This window comes from Macrobrachium rosenbergii, chromosome 49 (assembly GCF_040412425.1).
Source record: "Macrobrachium rosenbergii isolate ZJJX-2024 chromosome 49, ASM4041242v1, whole genome shotgun sequence".
Lineage (NCBI taxonomy): Eukaryota > Metazoa > Arthropoda > Malacostraca > Decapoda > Palaemonidae > Macrobrachium > Macrobrachium rosenbergii.
Window position 1 is genome coordinate 23,201,203 of NC_089789.1, and position 23,788 is coordinate 23,224,990.

At 35.7% G+C, this 23,788-nt stretch overlaps 1 protein-coding gene and 3 long non-coding RNA genes across 6 annotated transcripts in view; 2 read left to right on the forward strand and 2 right to left on the reverse strand.

The window, feature by feature from the left end:
• Positions 1–3,862, reverse strand: part of LOC136832159 (uncharacterized) — an 89,895-nt gene extending 86,033 nt beyond the window's left edge. Inside the window, exon 1 of the long non-coding RNA XR_010851103.1 lies at positions 3,791–3,862. This is a non-coding gene — a long non-coding RNA (uncharacterized lncRNA). The remainder of the gene's footprint in view (positions 1–3,790) is intronic.
• A 3,475-nt stretch (positions 3,863–7,337) lies between these two features.
• LOC136832413 (uncharacterized) lies at positions 7,338–23,501 on the reverse strand. The gene is made up of 2 exons (XR_010851191.1): positions 22,826–23,501; positions 7,338–8,568 (listed from the first exon to the last, which is right to left on the reverse strand). It is a non-coding gene; the product is annotated as an uncharacterized lncRNA (long non-coding RNA).
• On the forward strand, positions 10,980–13,289 carry LOC136832160 (uncharacterized). Its single transcript, XM_067092882.1, has 2 exons — positions 10,980–11,530; positions 12,410–13,289. The coding sequence occupies exons 1-2, from the start codon at positions 11,060–11,062 to the stop codon at positions 12,716–12,718; spliced, it is 780 nt and encodes a 259-aa protein (XP_066948983.1). The 5' UTR covers positions 10,980–11,059; the 3' UTR covers positions 12,719–13,289.
• On the forward strand, positions 16,545–18,717 carry LOC136832412 (uncharacterized). 3 transcript variants are annotated; one of them, XR_010851188.1, is made up of 4 exons: positions 16,545–16,676; positions 17,177–17,266; positions 17,412–17,507; positions 18,514–18,717. It is a non-coding gene; the product is annotated as an uncharacterized lncRNA (long non-coding RNA). The 3 variants fall into 3 exon arrangements; XR_010851189.1 differs by having other exon boundaries at positions 16,576–16,743; XR_010851190.1 differs by lacking the exon at positions 17,177–17,266 and having other exon boundaries at positions 16,556–16,676.
• Positions 23,502–23,788: the final 287 nt, after the last annotated feature.

Here is a 23,788-nt window from a genome sequence, read left to right on the forward strand (position 1 = left end):
CCAGCCTCGCCCTTAAATACCTGCTGAAAACAGGAAGGGTAGCTAGCATATTCTGAATCCATCCTCTTTAAAGATATATATAATATAATAATAATTATAATATATAATATATAGTCTATATATATAATATACTATACATATATATATATATATATATATATAAATGTACATATGTTATATATACTTATAATATGTTATTTATATATATATATATATATATATATATATATATATATATATATATGATTATACTCAATTTAACACGTGATCTATATATCTCTCATTACCACTAGGGAAATTTGAAAACAGATTTTAATTTTTCCTACTGGTATTAGAAGAATAGAATAGAATACAGAATTGAGGCCAAAGGCCAAGCACTGGGACCTATGAGGTTATTCAGCGCTGAAACAGAAACTGACAGTAAACAAGTTGCACTGTGAATAAATTACTAGGAGAGGGGAAAGATGGAAGCTGCAAAGAACCTTAAGTATTGCCAACTGTGCGCCGCATGAGGTGCACTGACGGCAGTAACCCCCTACGAGAACTTTTGTGATGACACAGTATATATATATATATATATATATATATATATATATATATATATATATATATATATATATATATATATATATATATATATATATATATATATATATATATATATATATATATATATTATATATATATATATATATATATATATATATATATATATACACATATATATATATATATATATATATATATATACAAACATATATATAAATACACACATATATATAATAAGTATTTCAAACATGTGTAAGTATATTTTTGTATTTTAGACTTCACCTCGTGACAGAACCTCAGCTGAGATTATCACTCCCCTTTTTCCTAAGATTTCCTTCTGCATGTTTACATTTACTTCGACGACTCCGTCGCCTTCACATTCTCTCTTCACGGCTTCTCTCTCAGGAGCGTATCTCCTTTATTGCCACGACAGTCTTGTCGTCTCCAATAAAACTCTCTGGAACTTTAACTTTTGGTATATTTCGAAAGATTCTCCTCCGAGCTGAAAAACCACAGTTTTGGGTGTTTCTTGAATATGTTTGTAAATTTTGACATTTCTTTTTTCAACTCCCATACTCAAGTCTTTAAATATTTGATGTTTCTTGGTTTTAATTTTTTTGAAAGGTTAGCTTCATTGCCTTCTATCTGTATTATGCCTTGGCATTCCTTCTCTCCTGTTCTGCAGAAACCATCAAATTCAAGCTTGTATCTTTCACGGCTACTTTCATATTTCACCAAGCATTTAAGCCTCTAATTTCGTAAACCCTTCAATTCAGCTCAGCGTCGATGACAACAGTAGTGTGTACACAGGTCTATAGAATAAAATCAGTCAATTAATCAATTACTCAACACCAGTTAATTTCAGATGCACTGAAAGGCCCAAAGATAATCGCTAAACAAAAGTAATGCATTGAAATGTTGTAAATAAGGATATGACTCGAAGCTGGAATGGAGAGATGAACAGAGAAATTGCTAACCCATCAACTATCTGATCTGAGAATCTTGGCTCCAAGGAAAAAAATAGTGCAAAGTAATATGGCAATTCTCAGCCAGGGGGCCTATGTCCATCTTCAGACTTCGGTGGCTAACTTTTAAGCCTATCCACCTTTTCACAATTGGATACCAATACTCCTTCCTTTTCCTCAAATGAAACTGATCCCCTCTCTCTCTCTCTCTCTCTCTCTCTCTCTCTCTCTCTCTGACTTCTCAGAGGAAAATAACATTCTTAACCAAACCTCTCCAGACTCTATGAATTGAACAACAATGAAACTGAACTACTTTACATTCAGCCATCTATATATTTCATAGGTATACAGTAAATGGAGTCCCGGCTGTCTTAGCTCTTGAGCAGGGAACGTTTTGACAGTTCTTAAGTCCTTTGTGACCGGAATTATTAAGGTTTGGAATTTTCTCACGTCATATAGTATTTCCTTACTCGCAGTATTGTTGCCAACATTTCAACTTTTATAAGAGAGCTTCTGCAATCTTTATTGAAACGTAAACTTTAAGGGCATATTACATCTTCGTAACTCACCATATGAAAGAGGACTACCGTTCTTTACAAACTGTTTTTGTTTATATCAATGACGGCCTTTTAACGTAAGCAAAATTTCTTTTGAAACTGGAACTGGAATATAGAATTCAAACCAAAGGTCAAGTTCTGGTACCTATGAGGTCATTCAGCACTGACAGGGGAACTGAGAGTAAACAAGGTTGAAAGGTGCAACAGGAGGAAGTCCTCACAGTTGCACTATGAAACAATTGTAGGAGAGGGTGGGAAGTAAGATGAAAGAAAGACAATATGAACGGAGGTTCAGTAAAAGGAATGAAAGGAATTGTAGCTAGGGGCCGAACCGACGCTTCAAAGAACCTGAAGTAATCCCTACAATGCGCCGCATGAGGTGCACTGATGGCGCTACCCCACCTATTATTATTATTATTTTTCGGAAGATGAAACCAATTCATATGGAACAAGCCCACAGGAGCCGTTGCACTGACTTGAAATTCAAACTTCCAAAGAATATGATGCTCATTAGGAAGAACTAAGAGGAGGCAAAGAGAAATACATAAAAAAGAAAAAAATAAATTAATAAACACATAAAAATGTATTAAAATGCAAGGAAAATAGCATTAGGGTAGTAATGCATTGCATCTTCGCTTGAACTTCTGAAGTTCCAATTGCACATATTCTCGGAGGCTTTTCCACAGTCCAGCGGTATGAGGAATAAAGGACCGACAGCGAGGCTCATTTACTCCATAGGCCTGGCGGTGCCGTCCAGCAAATCTGGTTGCTCTCAGTAACTAAAGCAACACCCAATATGTGGCACCGCAAAGTGCATTATGGGAAGAAGTTGGGGGAGAGGGAAGTTCTCTTATGGACTGGAAAATCTCCACATACTGGTATCGAGAAGAAGGTGATTGTGAAAGTTCACACTGACGATGTTTATATAATCGTGCTCTTGACCTATGATTAGGGTATTCTGCTTTTATTATGACTATGTTGTAGTTACTGGCTCATCGAGCTAAGTCACTGTTGGTATGTTTGATTATTTTGGATTGACATACCTACCGCTGTTTGCCTAAAAATAAGACCAATCCATTTCATATATCAGAATAAAAGTCATACTACACAAACTGGGTATTCGTATATATATACATATATATATATATATATATATATATATATATATATATATATATATATATGTATGTGTGTGTGTGTGTATATATATATATATGTGTGTGTGTGTGCGTGTGTGTATATATTATCTATATATATATATATAGAAATAATCAGTACACCATCACGTGTGGAACAGAAATAAGTTTCTGACTCACATCAGGATCGAACCCAGGTCTTTCAAATGAAAGGCAAGCGCGCTGCCCACTAGGTCATACTTTCATTTGAAAGACCTGATGTGTCAGGTTATATATATATGATGTATCAGATAATTTATATATATATATATATATATATATATATATATATATATATATATATATATATGTATATATATATACATATATAATGTATATATATATACTTACATAATTATATATTATATATATATATATGTATATATATATATATATATATGTGTGTGTGTGTGTGTGTGTATCTAAGCTTAAAAATTACGGGAACAAAAACCCAGATTATACAATTTTTGGACGGACGAGGCGAAATAGAATTCTGCAGACATTACAGGAAGGAAAATTCCACACCAGGGTGAATCAAACTTACTGTTCCGACTTGATGAGTTCTCTCAGAATTGGCTTACGTCAGTGGCTAGAGTCGTGGCTGCTTCCAGATAAATAAAAAAAAAAAATCGCATTAACAGACGTGAGCTGTGACAAACAACAACAATTTTTGGAATACTGACACATTAAAGAATTAGATCTGACTGCATATTTCAATGAAAAAGCGAGTAACATATTTTTTCATTCTGTGATACAAAACAGCCATTTCTTCTTTCAAATATAAAATGCTGGAAATATCACATAGATTTTTTAACTAGCCATTCCATGGCCTTACAACATTTAATTTAAACTCTCGTCTTACTGAATAGATTTCACATGGTAAAATATGAACTATTAATGAAAATTTAGAGGCTGAAAGGTAACTTTTATTATGGCAGTATCTTATAATACAGAAAATTCAATCACTTTCATAACGTTGTCATTAAAGGACAATACGATCTCGTTGGTTATCAATTCCTATTTATCTTACGAAATAATTTCTATTGTGTCCGGCTAAAGAAAGGTCTCATTTTTGTCTGAATTTTTGATGAATAATCTGTTACATTTCATTTATAGCTACACCGAGTAATCTTTTGCAGCTACATTCAAGATATGTATAATTTTGGACAAAACAAAATAACTTGTTTTTGTTATCTTTTTATGTGTATAAAAAGATAGTCCGTTTAGTTTTAATGTTACAACACTGAATGTGCACATTTTATTACATAACTTTGTAAATATCTTTTATGTTAATCTGAATTAATTATAGTTAGGTTCTTGATTTACATCACCAGGTGGCTTTATTTCCCTATGGCTTTTTATCTTGCTTGGCAACTAAGGCGAAAGACACCTGCATTGGAGGATAAATTAGCCAGTTATCAACTTAGCTCTTAATCAACATCAGAAGATATTCCATGACACTGACGGCGGCCAACAGCGTCTTTCACCTTCTTTCAAGTCCCTTGTTAATTAAGGCTCATTTGGGTTTCTGTTCTCTAGGTATTACAAAACCTTCCGGGATTTGAATGACATTTACGTATACCTACTGCCAGCGTTATTCTGTGACTTGGATATCGCCAGATAAGAATGGTCATTCTAAAACCACTGAACGAGAATCAAATGACGAAGGATACATGAAACCACCTAACAAGAGACACGGACACATGCACGCACATACAGATAAGGTTTACATGAATAATGCTTGAACTAGAATGAAAGACAAACAAAGAGGGAACTGAATTGGAATACTACGAGATTACCTAAATAACTTGTTCGTTTCTTTAGTATCGTACCGGATCCCACAAGTGGAGCCTTCATTGAAAATAACATTTTCAAAATGGACCGCTGAATACACATGACATTTTCTTCAAAATTATAATTCATCATTACATTTTTTATTCCACTCACCTCAGCTCATTTCCTAAAAAAAAAAATGCTTGGAACAATAAAGCTTAAGTAGCTTGACATGACAAGGAAGTGAGTGTAGTACCTTTTAGATATGTTCACTAGCTGCTGTCAATTTCCTTTGCTGTGTAGATTTGACTAATCCCCTCACCAGCTGGGTATCTGATGGTGTTACGGTAACAGCCCAAACGACTTTATCATTGTTGGCCACTCAAACTTTGAACATTTGTCTTTTGGTATGTAAATGAACTTTGGGTAATGTAAAAGCTATCAAGAGCATAGAGGTTATATTTAAGTAATAATAAGCTAATAATACGGTGTTATATATCGAATGCACTCTTGATTATCAAAACCTTTATTTAGAATCTTCTTTCCTTCTCCGCCCGGTATATAACCATATTTAAGGAAATATAAGTGCAGTTCTACAGCATTAAAAATTAAGGAATAGGAAAACTGCTCATTCATCGCCGTGTTTACGGGAAGGACTATTCGGTCTTAGCTAGACGTTAACGTTACTTTTCCAATATTCAAATTGTATCAGACATCCGTGTTAAGTTAAATGAAGGCTGTAAGCTTATCCTTTTTAATAAAGATATAGCCGAGTAAAAGAATTTAAACATAACTGGCAGTTACTATATTAAAACGCATCAAACTTAAGCAAGCACTCATTCCTTGTGGCTGCTTAGCGTCATGGAATAACGTGAGACCTGCCTCAGATCAGGGTCAGAGTTCAGAAGGTTCGGCAATAATTTTTGGCTACTGCTTAACACTAGTCGTAAAAAACTTAGTCCCTAAAAATTCCAGTGGTGTTGTGACATCATGGAAGTCAGTCAACCGTGCACTCACCAAGTTTCATTTATCATATCTTCCACTCAGTTTAAGATGAACTTTTGCTGTCACCAGAAATCGTTATTACTCATGACAAAATATCACCCAGGAGTAGATAAAAGCCTTTCTCGTTTGACAGAAAAGTTTTACCTATACTCAAAAACGAACCAATTTCTGATAATCAAAAGGGATGTTTTTAGGAATCTGCTACTGCAAAACAGCGATAAAAAATCTACTCACAACTGACACGAATTCAGCCTAACCGGAATGAGAAATAACAGTCATAACAGCATTATCGGTTCAAGAAATTGTACTTCCGAGACAAAAAAAATCGCATATTTTCGTAATCCATGATAATTCTGTAATCTCTCTCTAGCAGTTTGAAGGCCAATTTACAGTTACTTCATACTTCTGAATTAGTGGGGATAAAAAGCTCTTAAACCTTTAAGTAAACGGTCTTCAGTGCTCATTGTTTCATTGTCAATCTCACGTACTACTGTATCAAACCTAGGTCTGTTGTATTGGCGTCAGATGTTCATATAGCCTCATGAAAAATAACAGGAAATTTAACAAATATCGATAATGCCCTAGGAAAAGTGAAGCCCTCTACTCAGAGTGGCACTTAATGAATATTGAAGACTACTAACTCCTGGATTTCACTATTTTTTTGCTTTAAAATTTGAGAGAACGTGTCCTCACTTACGTTTAACGGACATTGTAGCCGCGATCATTAAGACTAACAACGAAGATACTGCTCAGTAATAAAACTACCTCGAAAAGTTGCTTCTCTTGTAAATCTACCCGAATCTTCGTCTAAAGAATTCTTCTCCGTATGGAAGTTAGTGTGTTTTAGTGTGGATCAAGTCCTCAGATAGGCTAGGCTAGGTTCCGATTGCTTGATATTAAGGCTTAAGTGCCTTGCCAACTGCCTTTATTGTTGATTGTACTTACCATTCATGGGCTTCCAGGATTTCATTCGACTCCTAAGCCATCACAGTTTGAGATTCTAGAAAGTTGTATTGAGTAATTTAAGTTTTACCTGGAAACTTAACCATAGCAATTTCAGGTATTAAGAGTAAAACACCATAATTACTTCCTTAATATTACCAACTCATGAAACACTGGCTTTACCCATGGTCGTCTAGGTTACATTAAGCCACTTCATACCAGTATTGAAAAACCCTGTGGTTTTTAAGAAGCCAAGACTCCAAGTCAAGGTAAATTACTTAATCTCTTTACATACTGTAATTCATTTCGGAACTTATGTTAAGAAAACTTAAGTCAGCTATTTCTATTAGTGAAGGTAAGGACTTTTCATATTTACATGTGACCTTTATTGAGAAATCAGTTAACTAATTACACCTTATAATCAAAGCAAGATAGCTTTCGGCATAACGTGCAGTTTCAGTAACACCAGGCTCCTGTCTCACCTCATTAAAATATAGTGTGCTGTAAAAGCAAAGAACACCGGAGTTCTTGAATAACGGGGCCTCAACTATTCCAATCCACAGTCTGAAAGCAAAAAAACTACGGCAGAAATGTTTGTATATTACATGTAAAAAAAAATTACATCAAAGATTATTAACTTCAATGAACTGAAGCCTTCAATTTGCTTCTGTACAGACCAACCAACCACTCAAAAAAACTTTACCCCCCCAAAAAAAATCGTGTTATCAAACCAAGGAACGGGAGGCAACAAAAAGCGCTGACAACGACGTTTAAGAACCGCCGAGCAAAATTACCAAAAAGTCAATTTGCCAAGTTTAAGAGCGTAGCATGTTCTGGCATCACTCGCCGATTGTATGAAATAGTCTTTTGAAGCAAAGTGAAAACATTGGCCTGTTTACTGTATGATTAGCAAGAGTTTCGCCTTAAGTTGAAAGATTTAAACTAACAGCAGCTATAACTTCCGTTAAAATTGCACATTAAACGTTAAAACTATCTACATTAAAAGAAAAACGTTAAATCTGTTATTAAAACAATGCCTTACTAAACTTAAATTTCTAGCTGAACACAGTTACACCACAGATGCAAAATTTAAACAATTGCCGAGTTTGGAAGTTGGATAAATATTCACTATAATCAAAGATTTAGATTACGTTAACTATTGTACTACAAGACTAATTACAAAATTTTAAAACTTTTTCGCTGATAACTGAAAAATTCTAGAATTCTTAAGCGATTATCAATCTAAAGTCAAGATACATTAATACTAAGAATTGACTGGTGCACTACCACCTGAAAGGAGAAAAAATCAGCTTGAACCTCTCATGCACCCGCCGATAGGTCAAAGACCTATCGAACAAGGCATGAGATTGGCCTCCACCCCTACAGGGGCACACCGCCCCTGTAGGGGTGGAGGTTAAAAATGGTTCAAGCTGTTAAAATAATTTGGAAAAACTTCGCACATAAAATACTTCACCTGGTTTATATTAACCCAAACATGGGGAGAGTAGTTCAGTTTTTGAGTACTTGGAGAAACCTTCTGGCAGGGGAATTTTGATCTCACAAGCGTAGTTTGCTTCATGAATTGGAAAAGATGTCACAAGTCTGAAAATGGTTTAAAATCAGAGTTTTAGCTGGATATGGATTTAATTTCATAAAACTGAAATATAACTAGTCATATCCTTACAAAATACAAGGTAGATATAAAGCTCACAAAAAAAGGGAAAGTTTTACACTTAAGACTTCAACAGGCACTTCATTTCCAAGTACATTGTAAATTAAATACTAACTTCAAATACCATCAAATTCTCGCTTGAAAGCTATATTTGGCCTGTAGTAGTAAATGAAACCTAAGTAATGCTATATGATAACTATGCTTAAAGAATAAGAAAAAAAACTGACCAAATATTCAATGCTGTCCACAAATTACACTAAATTTGTGGTACTGATCTACTATACGTCACATTTAAGGAAAAAATGACTATTTAAAATATAAATTTAATCTAATCTAAAACTTAATCAAAGTTAAAAAAACTTTTTCAAGAAAAATAAGCCTGTTGCAACAAACTAGTAAGTAAATTAGTTACCATACTCATGAACCCTTGCGACAATAGGAAAAAAAAACTCGAAACTGAAGACGCAAGAGTCTTAACAAAATTACCATAACATTAACGTAATGAAACTTTGCCTCTACAGCCTGGGAAAGTTAACACAACTAACCGTTGACCAGCTATCAAACAACCAAACTCCAATAGCAAGATAATCGTTATAAATTACACCCAACTGCCCAGATACCGGGGAACCGACCCAAAAACAAACAATAAGACACAACGACGTCTCCCTTTTCCCGAGTCGTAGCCTAACTGAAGGCTCTGCTCGCCGACTGCCGAGAGCCCGAGAACCCGAGTGCTGTTGGCGTCACCATCAAGGACCATGGATTCACCTGTCTTGAAACTTGGACGATTTATCCGGAAGAGTACGTCGTCCTTGGTTTTGTTTAAGGGGAAACTTTAAAAGAATTTATTGATGCTTTCACGCTAATTGACTGATTCTTCGGTTTATTACTTCTCGGTTCTTGATAAAATTTGCATCTGTGATTCATAACAGAAACCCTTTATCAATAATAATTTAACGAACAAGGAATGAATATTCTTCGGTGTATTACGTATTGTCACGCAGTTAAAAAATATTACTGTTTTTTCCTAAAGTCCCACTCGACGAAAGCGCTCTGCGAAACCTGCAAACTCAACTCGTCACATACATAATAAAGCAGACACACTCTAGGGTTCTTTTATTTATTGGATTGCGTACTCCCTATTCATTGTCCAATCCACACTGTCATCGCACTCAGAAAAAGTAGCTTAATTTTTTCTTGAATGACTTGATATTTTCAGTCTTCCTGATACAAATTGGGAGCTTATTGTATAGTCTTGGAGGGGCAGATTTAAAGTTTTTCAAGCCTACTTTCGAATTGCTTTTTGGCTCAAATAACCTGTACCTGTTCTTGTGTCGACTCCCTGCACTGTATGTATTATGTGCAGCAAGTCATTCAAATATTTTGGAAACCCAGTCATGACAGCTTGATGAATCATTTCACACCTTTTGCACATTATTCTAGCTTTGATGGGGAACCAGTGCAACTCAAACAATACAGGCTAAGCCCTGTTATGCCGTGCAACACCTTTCATTAGTCTTGGCGCTCTATTCAGTATTTAGTTGCATCTTAGGCATAGAATTTTCTGCGGTTGTTCACCCAGTTTACGAACTGGATTGAATTGAATATAGAATTTAGCCCAAAGGCCAAACGCTGGGACCTATAAGGTCATTCAGCCCTGAAACGGAAATTGACAGTAAAACGTTTGAAAGGTGTGACAGGAGGAAAAACTCGCAGTTGCACTATGAAACTATTGTTAGGAGAGGGTGGACAGTAAGATGGAAGAAAGAGAATATGAAAGGTGGTACAGTAAAAGGAACGAAAGGGGTTGCAGGTAGGGGCCGAAGGCACGCTACAAAGAACCTAAAGTATTGCCTACAGTGCACCGCATGAGGTGCACTGACGGCGCTAGCCCCCCTACGGACTTCACGCAGTTTACGACGCAATTAATCAAAAGATTTTTATCGAACACTCTCCAATATATTTTTTTTAACATAGGAAATATTTCTAAGATGGTTTGCAGTAACCCTTCCAACATTTTTAATTTGAGCACTAAGAGACAAATAACAATCTAGTAAAACACCTAAGTACTTTGTCAGCGATCGAAACTATATTTCTATATATATATTAAGCCGAAAACCACAAGGTTTCTTATTTAATTTTGTTTCCTACCAACATAAACTCACTTTTATATTCATTTAATTTCAAACTGCTTAAATATTATCCATTCCTTGCACTGGTGAGTACATCATTTATTATCTCATTTGTATCATTAATATCGTTTATGTAAAAGCAAAATTGGGTGCCATCTGTAAATAGCTTGAACTTTACCCCGACGTCCCTGTAGCATTTAAGGGCCCCACAGACGATCATGCATGCATGCGCAATCATAGGAATGCGCAATCATCCTGCTGAGCCCACAAACGACCCTAAAGATTGTGCATGCACCAGTTAATCTTTGGCAGTCAGCATAAGAACATTAAGAGGATGAACAAGCTTAAAGCTTGCTTAGCCATTATTATTGCTTTAGAGAGTGATAACACAAAGAAAAAACATAGGAGGAGGATGTGGATAAAAGATTGGTTTAAAAAACGGTCTTCATTTGCACACGATAACCTTTTACAAGAACTTAGCATATCAGCACCTGCAGACTATGAAAATTATCTGCGGATGGATCATTTAACATTTCTAGATCTCCTTCAGAGAGTGGAACCACTAATCAAGAAAGAAAATACCATTATGAGAGATTCCATCCCTGCAAGTAACAGACTCTCAAGCACTTTGCGCTTTCTTGCTACAGGCCAGTCATATGAGGAATTGAAATTCGTCACTGCAATATCGCCTCAAAGCCTTGGACTTATAATCATGGAGACATGTGAAGCTCTCATATCTGTATTGAAAGATTATATCAAGGTAAGTGTATGCTTGAATAATGGTACAAATGCAATGTAAAAAATTTATTCCATCCTTAAACCATTGACAAAAGTATCCCAACACCAAAAATGCAAATAAATGTTGAATCAAACATTGTATTGTGGATCATTGAAAAGATCATCAATCGTTGAATATACTGGCAGAGCATTTCGCTGTTCATGAGTGTATTTAGAATCCGTCGATTGCAATCTTGTCGGTTTTGAATGGCTTTCAGCACTATTTATTCTGAAATGAGTTTGCTCGTAAATTTCCCAATCTCCTTCGTATAATATGTCATTAATTGCCTTTTGGCAAATATTTGTTGATCTTCACTAAGTTTATTAAAATCATTGGCCCAGGTTTTGCCAAATGATATGAAGGGTCATCCTCCTTCTGAAGTTGCTCACAAGCTATCTCTAGAAGCTCATGTTTCCTTTTCTCCGATATATTTTGCCTTTTGATTTTTTTTGGCTTCTGAACTTGCCTCACGAGAGGGACCTCTGGATGTACTCAGTACCTAAATAAAAAAGGAAATAATGAAAAACTAATAATCGTTTTTGCTGAAGGATATGAACATATTCATTACTCGAGTATGGTTTTTCTTTTCTTTTAAGTTTTGCTAATGAGAATTAAATGAAGATTTTTAATATATATTTTATAGTGTTTCTTAGTGTTTACCTAGATTACACAATTGAAGAGATAAAATGTACTTCCATTTCAATAACCAATAGCAAATTACTATGCTTTGTCATAAGAGGAAAAAAAAAGAGGTAACTTAATCTACTACCAATTGTTATAAGTCTAATCATTTTCATGCATATGGGGCAATTTTTATTGTATGTTATATTCTGACAATTTTGCTTTTTTTCCTTTCAACAGATGCCAACTACGGAAGACGAGTGGAAAGCTGTGGCAAACTCATTTGCTGAAAAATGGGGCTTTCCTCATTGCCTGGGCGCCATAGATGGAAAGCATATTGTAATAAGAAAACCAGCTGGATCAGGATCTTATTATTATAATTACAAAAAGTCTTTTAGCATTGTTTTAATGGCTCTTGTCAATGCAGATTGCGAGTTCCTTATGGTTGATGTTGGGGCAAATGGTAGAGTGTCGGATGGAGGAGTTTTTATGAACAGCAAATTTGGTCACAAGCTGAAAGAACAAAAAGTTACGTATACCTATGGCTGAACCTTTGCCTGTTTCCAGTGAAATATTGCCATACGTTATAGTAGCTGACGATGCTTTCCCACTAATGGTTAATCTAATGAAACCATATCCTCAAAGGAATTTGACAAAGGAACAAGAAATCTACAATTATTGGCTATCTCGATCACGTAGGGTTGTTGAAAATGCCTTTGGAATACTAGCTTCACGATTCAGAGTTTTTTTATCTGCTGTAAATCTATGCCCAAGTAAGGTATCTAAAATTACTTTGACATGCTGTTACCTACACAACTATCTGAAAAAACGGAATGTCGAAGCGTATTTGCAAGGTCCTTTTGAATTAGAGGATAAAAATACCAGACATTCGTCTGAAAATTTAGGGTTAGAGAATGGCCAACTCATTCCATTAGAATGTATAGATGGAAATGATGCACCAATATGTGCCAAAACCGTAAGAGATAAGTTTAAATGCTATTTTCAGTAATAAGCCCAAACGTTGATAACACTGGTAACATGTTTTCTTGTGATTTGACCACCACTATCATAAAATTGATTCAATATTTATGCAACAGAATAGTTATTGATTTTATTATGACTAGTCAAATGTATATCTTTTAATTCTCATGGTATGCAACTTTGCTGTATGCAATTAAAAGGGATTATTCAAAGGCACTTCTAATAATTTCTTCGATTATAGGGACACAACTGAAATAAAACTGCATTGTATAGTACTTTTTATTTTCCTATCTTACAAACAATTATAATAATGGAATATGCAAATTTACTGGGTCTTCAGGCGAGGATTCTCGTGCAATATCATCATCCGAAATGGTTGACAATCCGGATTCCTGGCATTCCTGGTCGTAGAGAAATCCAAGTTCGTCGAAATACCATAGCGATGGCAGATATATGTCATCTGTACCAGCCCCAGACTTTTCACTCTTCAACACTTTTCTCAGTTCCCTCCTGTAATTTGATCTAAAAGTATTAATTTTTCTCACTACCAAGCTTCTGTTCGCTTTTGGCTCTATTTCTTTCATCTTTTCTACCAATTTAGCGTAACCATCTGCCTTTGCTTGTCTGTTCTTATAACAATCACTTCTGATTTTCCAAAGTGCCGGCAAATCTCGATAAAGGGCTAAAAATCGGACCAAAAACTCCTGATGCTCGGATCTACCTGCCATGACGACTTGAAATGACTGAGCAAAACTGTCATGCTAAACCATAGACAGCCAGTCAAGCATGCGCACTCGTAGACTGACGGTAAGCATGCGCAATCGGCATGCGCATTCCATCAGTCACTGCCACAAACGACGGTTACCAACATAAACTCACCTTTATATTCATTTAATTTCAAACTGCATAAATATCCATTCTTTGCACTGGTGAGGGCATCATTTATACTCAAAACGAAAATATCGTTTACCTAAAACAAAATGCCATCTGTAAATAGGTGCTTTTACCCCGACGTCCCTGTAGCATGTTTCGTAATATTTCATACATTGCCTTGAGGTGCTCCTCTTCTTAATATTTCATTAAGCTACCTGTTAGACAGAAAATACTACTGTGTACAAGTAGGGATTCATAAGGTGAGTCCCTACTTGTACTCGTGGTATTTTCTAACAGGTAGCTTTTCAAATACTCAAAATTATCTTTAGTAACACCAAACGATCGTAAATAATTTGAAAGAGGATGAATAAAAATAACTATCAAAAACAGCGCTGAGATCGAGCAGCACCAAAATGCTACAATTGTTTTATTTATCGTTTCTAATAGGTCATTTACAACAGAACTTACAGCGGTTTCTGTAGGATATAAGTGTCTATAAGCCGACTGACTATCCAGTAAAGCATTTACCCTTTTAGGATAACTAATTATCTGTTCAAGAATTACATATTTTTACATTTTGGACATAAAAGATAAATTCGAAAGAGGCCTGTATGAAGTTCAACTCTGGTGATCAAGTTGCTTGTTTCACAACAGCCACTTTCTCGGCTATAGGGAACTTGCATTCAGAGATACTGACATTTATAACTTTCACGGTTATACTAATTTTGAAAGTTTTTCAACCCCAACAAGTTCAGATCTGGCATCGGATCAGTTGTACAGCTTGTTTTCTTTGCCATTTTAATAATCATAATAATACCATCGTTGTTTACATTATTAAATCTCATTAGACTATCATTTGTCCGTAGTGTATTATTTATCCGATTACATTTCAACGCAAGTAACAATTATGTTCTAAATTTTCTCCTTACAAAATTCAAAAAAATTATCAGGGCGCCTTTGTTTTCTTACATTCCAGTTCAGCTATCCAGAAGTCTATATCATTTATTCGTTTCCGTTCCTGCCTCTCGGACTTTCTGATGATAATTAGTTCAGTTACTGTCTTCCAGTCTAGGGATTACATACTACCTAAGGAAGTTTTACATAATCTCTTTCTAGCAAATTTAATCATAATAATTGTACACATATATATATATAGATAGATGGATAGATAGATGAATACAGTGCATACACAACATACATATAAACCAGGGTATGGGATGCAAACCCATGTCCAGGCTGTTTGTTGATTTTCCCAACACACAAACCAACGGAACTGTTTTGCGGAGGACAAGTCTAGTGCGATGGAGGAAACAGAAGGTGTTATTAAATACAATATGGCACAGATGTAAACATTCTGAATTGTTCCCTTTATTAACGAATACGTAACGTTTAGTGAAGCTAATGGTGTCTGAAAATGTTCCGTGAAGGGAACTGAAAACCACATGAAATACCCTATGGATACTATTTCTGTTTTGACTCCTCTATGACCTGATGACGTTTTGAAAGTCTGCGGCATAATCCTTATTCTATGCATAATAAAAATTGTACTGGAATTTTGATTTCTTAGTGTGGACGCAGAGTTATTCATTTTTTGAACAACTCCCATTTTCCCTAGTTTAGCACTTACCAACGCTTTTGCATGGAAGGCAGCATCTGCTTTATGATCTATACTGCATTATTCTCGACAAGCTTCTTTTTTTTTCAACACACCATTATACTGGAGTATATTACTTAACCCCGTTTCTTTAGTTTAGACTAGAGAGCAAGTTTTGGATGCCTTTTTTCATTAGATCGTAGTGACAACTGATGCCTTAAGTACCGTTTACTCCTGTCATTAGTGGAGTTGAGACGCTCATGGTTAGACACAGCCTCTTATACTTCAGCAACGAATCAACACAAAACCAACTACAGATGGTATCTAATTACATGAGCCGAGATGACTTAAAATGTTGGTTTAGAGCCTTCAGATTTGTTGCCCCGAGACTTATCGAAAGGAATGAAAATAGTCTTTTCAGAAACTACGACCTATTTTCCGAGTGTTATAATGGTGTGGGATTTGACAGTTAATACAGAGAACCCCGTACGATTCTTCGAATGTCTTTTCTAGTGTATGATTGTCAAAGAATCTGCGGGGCCCACAGAATTCCCTCACCAAATTGGGTACAGATAAGAAACTTACAGTAAGAAAGAATAAAGAATAACATAAGAGGTGCCCCATCCTTTAGTATACTGTAGTCAGTTCTGTAAAAAGTTTTAAAAAGAAATTTTTACGTTTTCATAGATACTATACGCCTAAATTTTTCACTCACTTTTTCGGTAATTAAATAATTTTCTCTGTTATTTCAATGCTATCGAAGAACTGGGAAGTATTAAAAGAAATAATCAAATATCCGGCGATTAAACGTCAGTAAAGTCCATTCAGTAGCAATACAGGCAAAACAGAAGCTGCGTGTTGTCTCACTTCTAAACGATCCTTGTTTGACTCGCCTAAATGATCCTTACCTCAGTGAAACCGCACCATACGAAAGTTCACTTACTGCTTCGAAGTCGACGAAGCTCTGGAGTTTTCTTTGCTCTGTTCGACTGAGGAACTGCCTGGTTTATAAACGATTCACTCTTGACTTGAGAAGAAATTCTCTGTTGTACTGAAGTTGTACGTATGTTTGTGGAACTGTGAGGGTTAAGTTCGGGAATGAAGGGTTTTATTATCTCTGCTGATGGTAATTTGGAATATTTTTGTAGTTTCTTTTAAGATTTTAGTATTATTCAATACTTGAGGTTATGGCTTTATATTGATTATATTTCACTAAGAATTTATCCTTGTTAGTCAATACTATAATTTATCTTTGTTGTTTAGACTGAACTTTATGTACAGCAGTTATTGCTTTGATATTTCATGTTCTTCTCTGCTTCCCCCTAATAATTTTGCGTTCGTTTCAACTGTTACTCGGACTTGACCACCTTTCTCCATTCGCTGATTGCCACAACTTACTTTATTTATGGGATACTGTGAAGTTTGTGAAAACTTTGTTCGTAATATTCAATACTTATCCCCGTAAACTTTCCTTATATCGTTGGGTCACTAAAGATGTATTTAATTTACTTAGTGGGTCAGGGTTCCTGTGTTTTTTGTACAAATTTAATTCGTTTAAGGATGAGGCAAGTCCACGAGGTTTTGTCCGTAATGCAGAGTTGTGGATTGTCAGTTTACAAAGCAATGGATATTTGCAACGTTCCGAGCTGGTTAGTACTCTTTTGTGATAAAACTTTATGCTAAGTGACATTGGTTTAAAAGCACTGGTTTTTAATCTGTTCTTAAATAACGCATAGTAATTCTTGCATTGGAACTGGCCATAATACCATTCTAATCACTTTAAAATTACTTCAGGTACTAGTGAATCCGAACATGGAGCCGGGAAAACTTAACTAAAAGGACTACTACTATATCCATACGACTGGAAAAATGGCGTACACACTCTTCAAGGTTGGTTTATTGAAATTTGAGGCGAGCCAGTTTCTTGTGAACCGACCCATATTTTGCCTCCACCCCTACAGGGGCGGTGCCCTTGTAGGGGTGGAGCTCGTGCCCTGTACCTATTGGTCTTAATGACCAATAGGTACAGGGTATGGGAGGTTCAAACTAATCATTTTTTTTCTTCCAGGTGTTAACCGCATGAGTTTAGATGCCAGTTAAATAAATTTTTAATATTTTTAGGTTTTTAAAAGTAACGTACTGCTTAACTGGAACTTGGAATTGGAACTTTGACATTTTTCTTTTTGATTTTTGTTTAATGTTTAGTAAAATAACTTAACTACGCATTTGAACTTCAAAATGTATTTTAGGTTTTTCACTTAGTTCAGCAATAAGGAAATGGTTTACGTAGGGCTAGTTTTAACAATTAATTTTAGTTGCTCAGAGAATCTGTACTAAAGGACTGACTTTTTTCAGGACAAAAAAATTAACTGGGTATTGCAGTGCTTTGAAATTTTATACTTTACATATTTTTTGTTGATTAGATGCAATATATAATTTTCTTTTGTTTTGGAACTTTATGTAACGTAAATTATAGCTTCCACTTTGTTTATAGTTCCGATTAAACAAATTTGTAATTAAGTTAACTTTCTTACAGTGCCAATAATATAACAGTATAAAATTCATAAAATATGCGAGCACCAATTATACTGTACAAAGTATAAACCCGAATTATAGTTGACTGAATCTACTTTAGTTATCTCTTTAACACCAGAGTTTTAATGTTCATTTACTTAGTACTCTAACTATCCGACCACTTGTTTGAAAGCACTTTAAGACATTTTTCTGGAAGCTCTACTCGGAGGTTTTAAGTTTATCAGTACGGATTTTCTCTTGTGTAAAAGCTTTATTTCGTCTTAAGTGAAAGTGAAAACTTAATTTCATCAAGTTAACATTAACTGCAATCTGTAACAGGTGATGCCCTTGCATTTTTTAAGGCGTTTTCTTTTATTTACAGAACAGGATTTCTGAAGTGGATATTTATGGCAATGAAATTTAAGGCAATGAAAACACTACTTGGGTTAGTCATGTTTCCAAGCTGAGCTGATGTCAGAACTGGAGCCTGACATTGATGATTGCTCTTGCTCTATCATTAAGCTTCACTTATTCGATGGTTAACCTGTATAGTTATTTTGATATTTCAATAAATTGTTATAAATGATGCATATGTAAATTGGAACGTTCTTACCTCCACTAGTAACAATTGCTCTGGGTTATCGTAAATTTTAAAACACCCAAATGGCCTTTTGTAGTACCTGTTATCACTATTTAAAAATTAGTGATGCTTCTTGACAAGGCTGTTTTTACTTTATTACTTTGCGTAAATCTTTACTTAGAGTTGAAATATTTAGCATAGAAGTATGACTACTGAACATTAATTGTAAGCACTGAAAAATCTCTAAATGTACTTCAGGGGAACACGTGGTCATTGGATAGGTGCCACGATCTGAAATCAAACTATGCATAGCTTGGTAATATCTACAGTAGAGGGAGCTTACTAGTTACTTAGAATAAAATCTACTGCAGTTTGTCTTTGCTTAGTTATTACCAGTGTACACTTACACTACTTTGACTAATCATGATAAAACTAAAAACAAATAGGTGTGATTAGTGCTGAGAATTTAAAGCAACGAGAGATAAATGGTGGGTTTCACACTACTTTGACTAATCATGATAAAACTAAAAACAAATAGGTGTGATTAGTGCTGAGAATTTAAAGCAATGAGAGATAAATGGTGGGTTTCATTCTTAAAATATTTTTTAATAATTTGAGTGATCTAATGAGTTTCTGACTTGCCTTTCGGAGATGTCAAGGTATTTTTATGAATGTTCGTGTCTCATGTCTTTCCATAATAGCTCAAATCAAAAAAATATTTTCAGCACAGTTGTCATTGGAAGTCTCTCGGGCCATTCTTTAACTTTCGCATTCTTATTAAATTTAAAATTTTTTCAGAAACAAAAGGCCATTGATTTTTCAGTTTTAATTTATTTGCTTTTCCCTTAGTTCTTGGCCTCCAGTATTTCACGGTTTCCAGAAAACGCTCATGTTTAACCACTTGCCCATCGTCAGTACCCCGCTGTTACTTTATTTAATTACTGAAAGTCTGTATCCTCCAACTTACGGGTCCCCTAGTTTGCAATATATATTTCATAAAGGATTTTTCTTTGGTGCTGGTTTGAAATAACTTTGTCCGTTTTCCTTCTGTACGCTCTTATTCTGTACGTATTACCTAAATTTAATACCTTAGATATCCTTTGCTTTTAATTTTAAAATGAACAGACAAGACTGCTGTAGCACTATAATAGTGGGGGATTCTATCAGCTGGCCATCTACGGTGCTTGGTCTGTATATGTATATCCTTCAGAGTTGACCCATTCTGATAATAGTAACACGGGCTTTTATGGTAAAAAGAATAGAGTAAATCGGTGTCCGTGACTGTCGAGTACACCATGGACAAGATTGCTTTGTGCTGAAAAGATTTAACTTATTTGAGCTGGACTATCATGCACAAAGCGCTCTTTCGCTTGGGGTAAGGATGAAGGGTATGAAGGACTTCTGTCTGCCAATGAGTCCCAAGATTGCAATAGGCTCTGAGACCAGGATTGGCATTCATGACCCTATGGTCTCGTTAAATTCCTAAATAATTGACGATAAACCTCTATTTTTCGAAGTAAGTTGTCTATTTTCTAAATAACTGGTGTGCTTGATAAACTAGATATTTGAAAAATGGATGTAAGTAGATGGATTTATGCCAGGATGGGCTTTTTTCTTGAGCACTGTATACACTAGAATTAGGGACTTGGAGGATCTTTTCCACCATACTAGACTTAAGAGGGTTCGTAAGTTACATGCAGCAGGTGCTTGTGTAAATATATCGGAACTCTGAACACGCAAGCATAAACGAAACCATGTTGATAAAGCAGCCAAGAATGTAACCACTATAACTAGATCAAGTATACCTGTCCCTGCCAGTGATTCGTTACTACTACTAAATCTCATCACCTTTATTAAATGGTAGGTATCGTGGAACAATGATTCTGACGATGACAAATTAAAGCAGATCGAAACTACTGGATTGTGGTGGTGCTCAGTCATTATGTAGCACAACTGATCACACCCATCCATGACCGTACATTTTCCAGTTACATCTTTCCAAAAACAACAGTAATTGCTGCTACGACTTCGTCTGACTCCATCGAGTAGACTGCTCATGCTGTACAAGTTGTGTCGTCTAACCCACCTGGGCTAGGGGATTTCGGTCCTGGCACTTTTCAAAACCACTTATTTTGAATTGGTACGGCTCCCACTTCATAGAGGCTAAGGTTACCGTTATAATAAACATATTGTTTCAAACTGTGATGATAACGTTGATCGAGTTAGTTCCGTTGCTACAAATAACCTGGTTAAAAAATGAAAGTTGGATCAAGCTAATTACTAGAAAGTTTAAAAAAACGAAAAATTTGTCACAAAACCAGAACAGCAAAAACAAATTATCGAAAAGGTATAGCAAAAAGTATAAATACTTGAGACTTGCTAAGAAGCTTGATCCATTTTGTAGCCCATTAAGTACTAATAACAAATTCCTAATCCCGAGGGCAAAGTTACTGCAAACTCAGTTATCAGTAAAAAAAAATATTCTACATTAAGTAGCATTATAAACGCAAAACTCACAAAGAGAACTTCTGATTACAATGTTGAATTGGGAGTGGAGCAATTCCAGGGGATGCTGTGCCCAGATAGGTGATGCTAGGTTAAGATAGGTACCATTAGGGTTTCACACCTTTGAGATGGCAAGGTTAGGGAGAGTAATATCAAGAGTACAATAGACAGGAAAGATAAGGTTAGGCAAGGTAAAAGTTTCGTTTGGTCAGGAAAGGCAGTCCTGTTGGCAGAAAGGTAGGTTAGGCTGATAGTACCCAGTTTGTGTATTTACAAAAATGCAGTCACTCTATCAACAACTATTACCTGTGTCCCTCAAAAAAGCAATCTTCCCCCCTAAAAACGAGTCGCCTCAACTATTCCAAAATTATTTGAAAACAAACATTATTTACATTAAATTCCAAATAAAAAAGCAAAGCCTGAGAATAACCTGTTTAACAAAAACAATGATAAAAGTTGGGCGACCCAAAATTCCGAAAAAAAAAGTTGTCATGACACCAGGGGAAGAAAAAATAGTAAATTGAAAGGTATAGCTTGAAATATAAAGATTTGCCGACAATTTTGATCCAGTTTGTTTCCCCTTGACTATTATGAAAAAAAATCCAAAATGTTTAGTTGGGCAGGGCAATATTAGAGGTTGGATATACAAGGTAGATTAGGCAAGGCAGAGTAATTTCAATTTCAGTTAGGCAAGGTATGGTCTAGTTACAGTATGTTACCAGTTAGGTTAGGCAGGTATCCAATTTGTGGTGTACTTTAAAAAAATGTTGCTACTCCATCATCCACTATTTTCAGTACCCCAGAAATGCAATTACTGCTAAAAAAAAAAACTAAATCAACTCAGCAATGCCCAAAATAAGCTGAAAATCCAAAATGAATTTACATTAAGTACCCATACCACGAGCAAAAGCAAAGGAAGTCTTTCAACTGCAATAACGTTGCATTATTATAGGCTAAGTGTCTTAAAATATGGCACAAATCTAGCCTACCAGACCCAGTTATCCTTACCATCCTAAGATTTGAGTTAGGTTCTCAGATGCAAGTTCTTTTCATACGTATGGTAGACTATGCCTACCACAAACGTATCAAAGGGCATCCTGCCCACATCTGGGGCTCCGCCCCTAAAGGGGGAGGATTAGCTTGCAGTTAAGAAAAAGTAAAATCATGTAACTGACCTTACGGTAATGAATATACTATTGTATCATCCCTCCTTGACTCTCCATCAACGTTCATGAAGATGCAAAGCCAGGTTTTATTAGGGCACAAATAGCAACGATGATCTCTTCCCGAAATAAAATCTACATACTGTTGTCGTCAGTTGAGTCAGCCTGCGTTCTACTAGGCCTAAGCTTGAGATAGTAATAGCAACACGTAACTACGGAAACTGGAAATAGCCCCATTATTGGGGCAATTTATAAATGCAAATGTTAAGGTAATGGCAAACCGTTCACTTCCAATTTATGACTAGGGTGTAACCGACCTGACATAACGTAAGCCATGCTTATGCAGAATTATGAGAGAAAACTTCTAACAGGACACAGTATAAAAGTAGGAAGTCAAGCAATCATGATTAACTTATAGACTACTGCTGCTGGCTGCTCTTACTAACATGAACAGGAAATAGACGATCACCTAAGTAGACGGTAACAGTCAAAGACTTCGTGACCTTTCGCTTCCCGCTGTATAGGGTGTCACGCGCGGCGTTCCCCTCGAGGCTCCAATGAAAACACGGCACCATGATTCAAACTGCCAAGGACGGCGAACACCGTTAACAGAGTTCAATAGGACACAGCTTGCACATTAGATTGCCTCTGCTTTTATTTATCTCGTTCTCTCCCTCTCTGTTCTTTGTCTATCTTTAGTGTGTTGCCGTTTGTTTACGCATGTGTTCATTTGAGAATGGGTTCTGGTTCCTGGTTCGAAAGCGTAACCGTTCACTTCACAAACACAGTTGCGGGCACACTACACTAGTCACATGAGGACTGATGAGGTGCAAAGCTTTATTCCCTCGTTGTCTCCAATTCTAATCGTCTTTAGTTTTACTTTACTTCATAGTAGTTCAAAATGCTTATTTTAATTATTATCAGTAACGGTAACCCCGAAAATTTAAGGATGCGTATAAACTAGATATTACAAAATATTTCCACTTTACTTTTAACCCTCTTCCCCCTTTCATTCCTTTTTCTTTTTAACTGAGGCAGTGCTATTATCTTTGACAGCCAACGCTTTCCAGTTAACAACTTTCGTAATTTTCAGGGCTAACCATATATATTTCCCCAGTTTTCTGTTAGGGAATTTTAGGTTCTCTACAGTGATACCATGATTGGTGTTTTTATGGTTTTACACCTGAATAAATATTCGGTGCTGTCCTCCTCCACTCTGCAGATATCACAGACCTCGTCCTTATATTTACCCCGGAAGTTAGCCTTCAAGTTCAACATATTTAGCCTGGCTTTCATTATCATACAAGCGTCCTTTGTTTTCAGTTCCCTTATGTGCTTCATTTTCCCCGAAGTTTTCTATGAACCTCAGCTTCTTCATTTCTTTAGTCTTTTCTTTAGAGGTCTCTTCG

Excerpts from the sequence above, each read along its gene's own strand:
- LOC136832160 (XM_067092882.1), top strand. The coding sequence starts at position 11,060 with ATGCACCAGTTAATCTTTGGCAGTCAGCATAAGAACATTAAGAGGATG. Across the intron at positions 11,531-12,409 it reads TATTGAAAGATTATATCAAG|ATGCCAACTACGGAAGACGA; the intron begins GTAAGTGTATGC and ends TCCTTTCAACAG.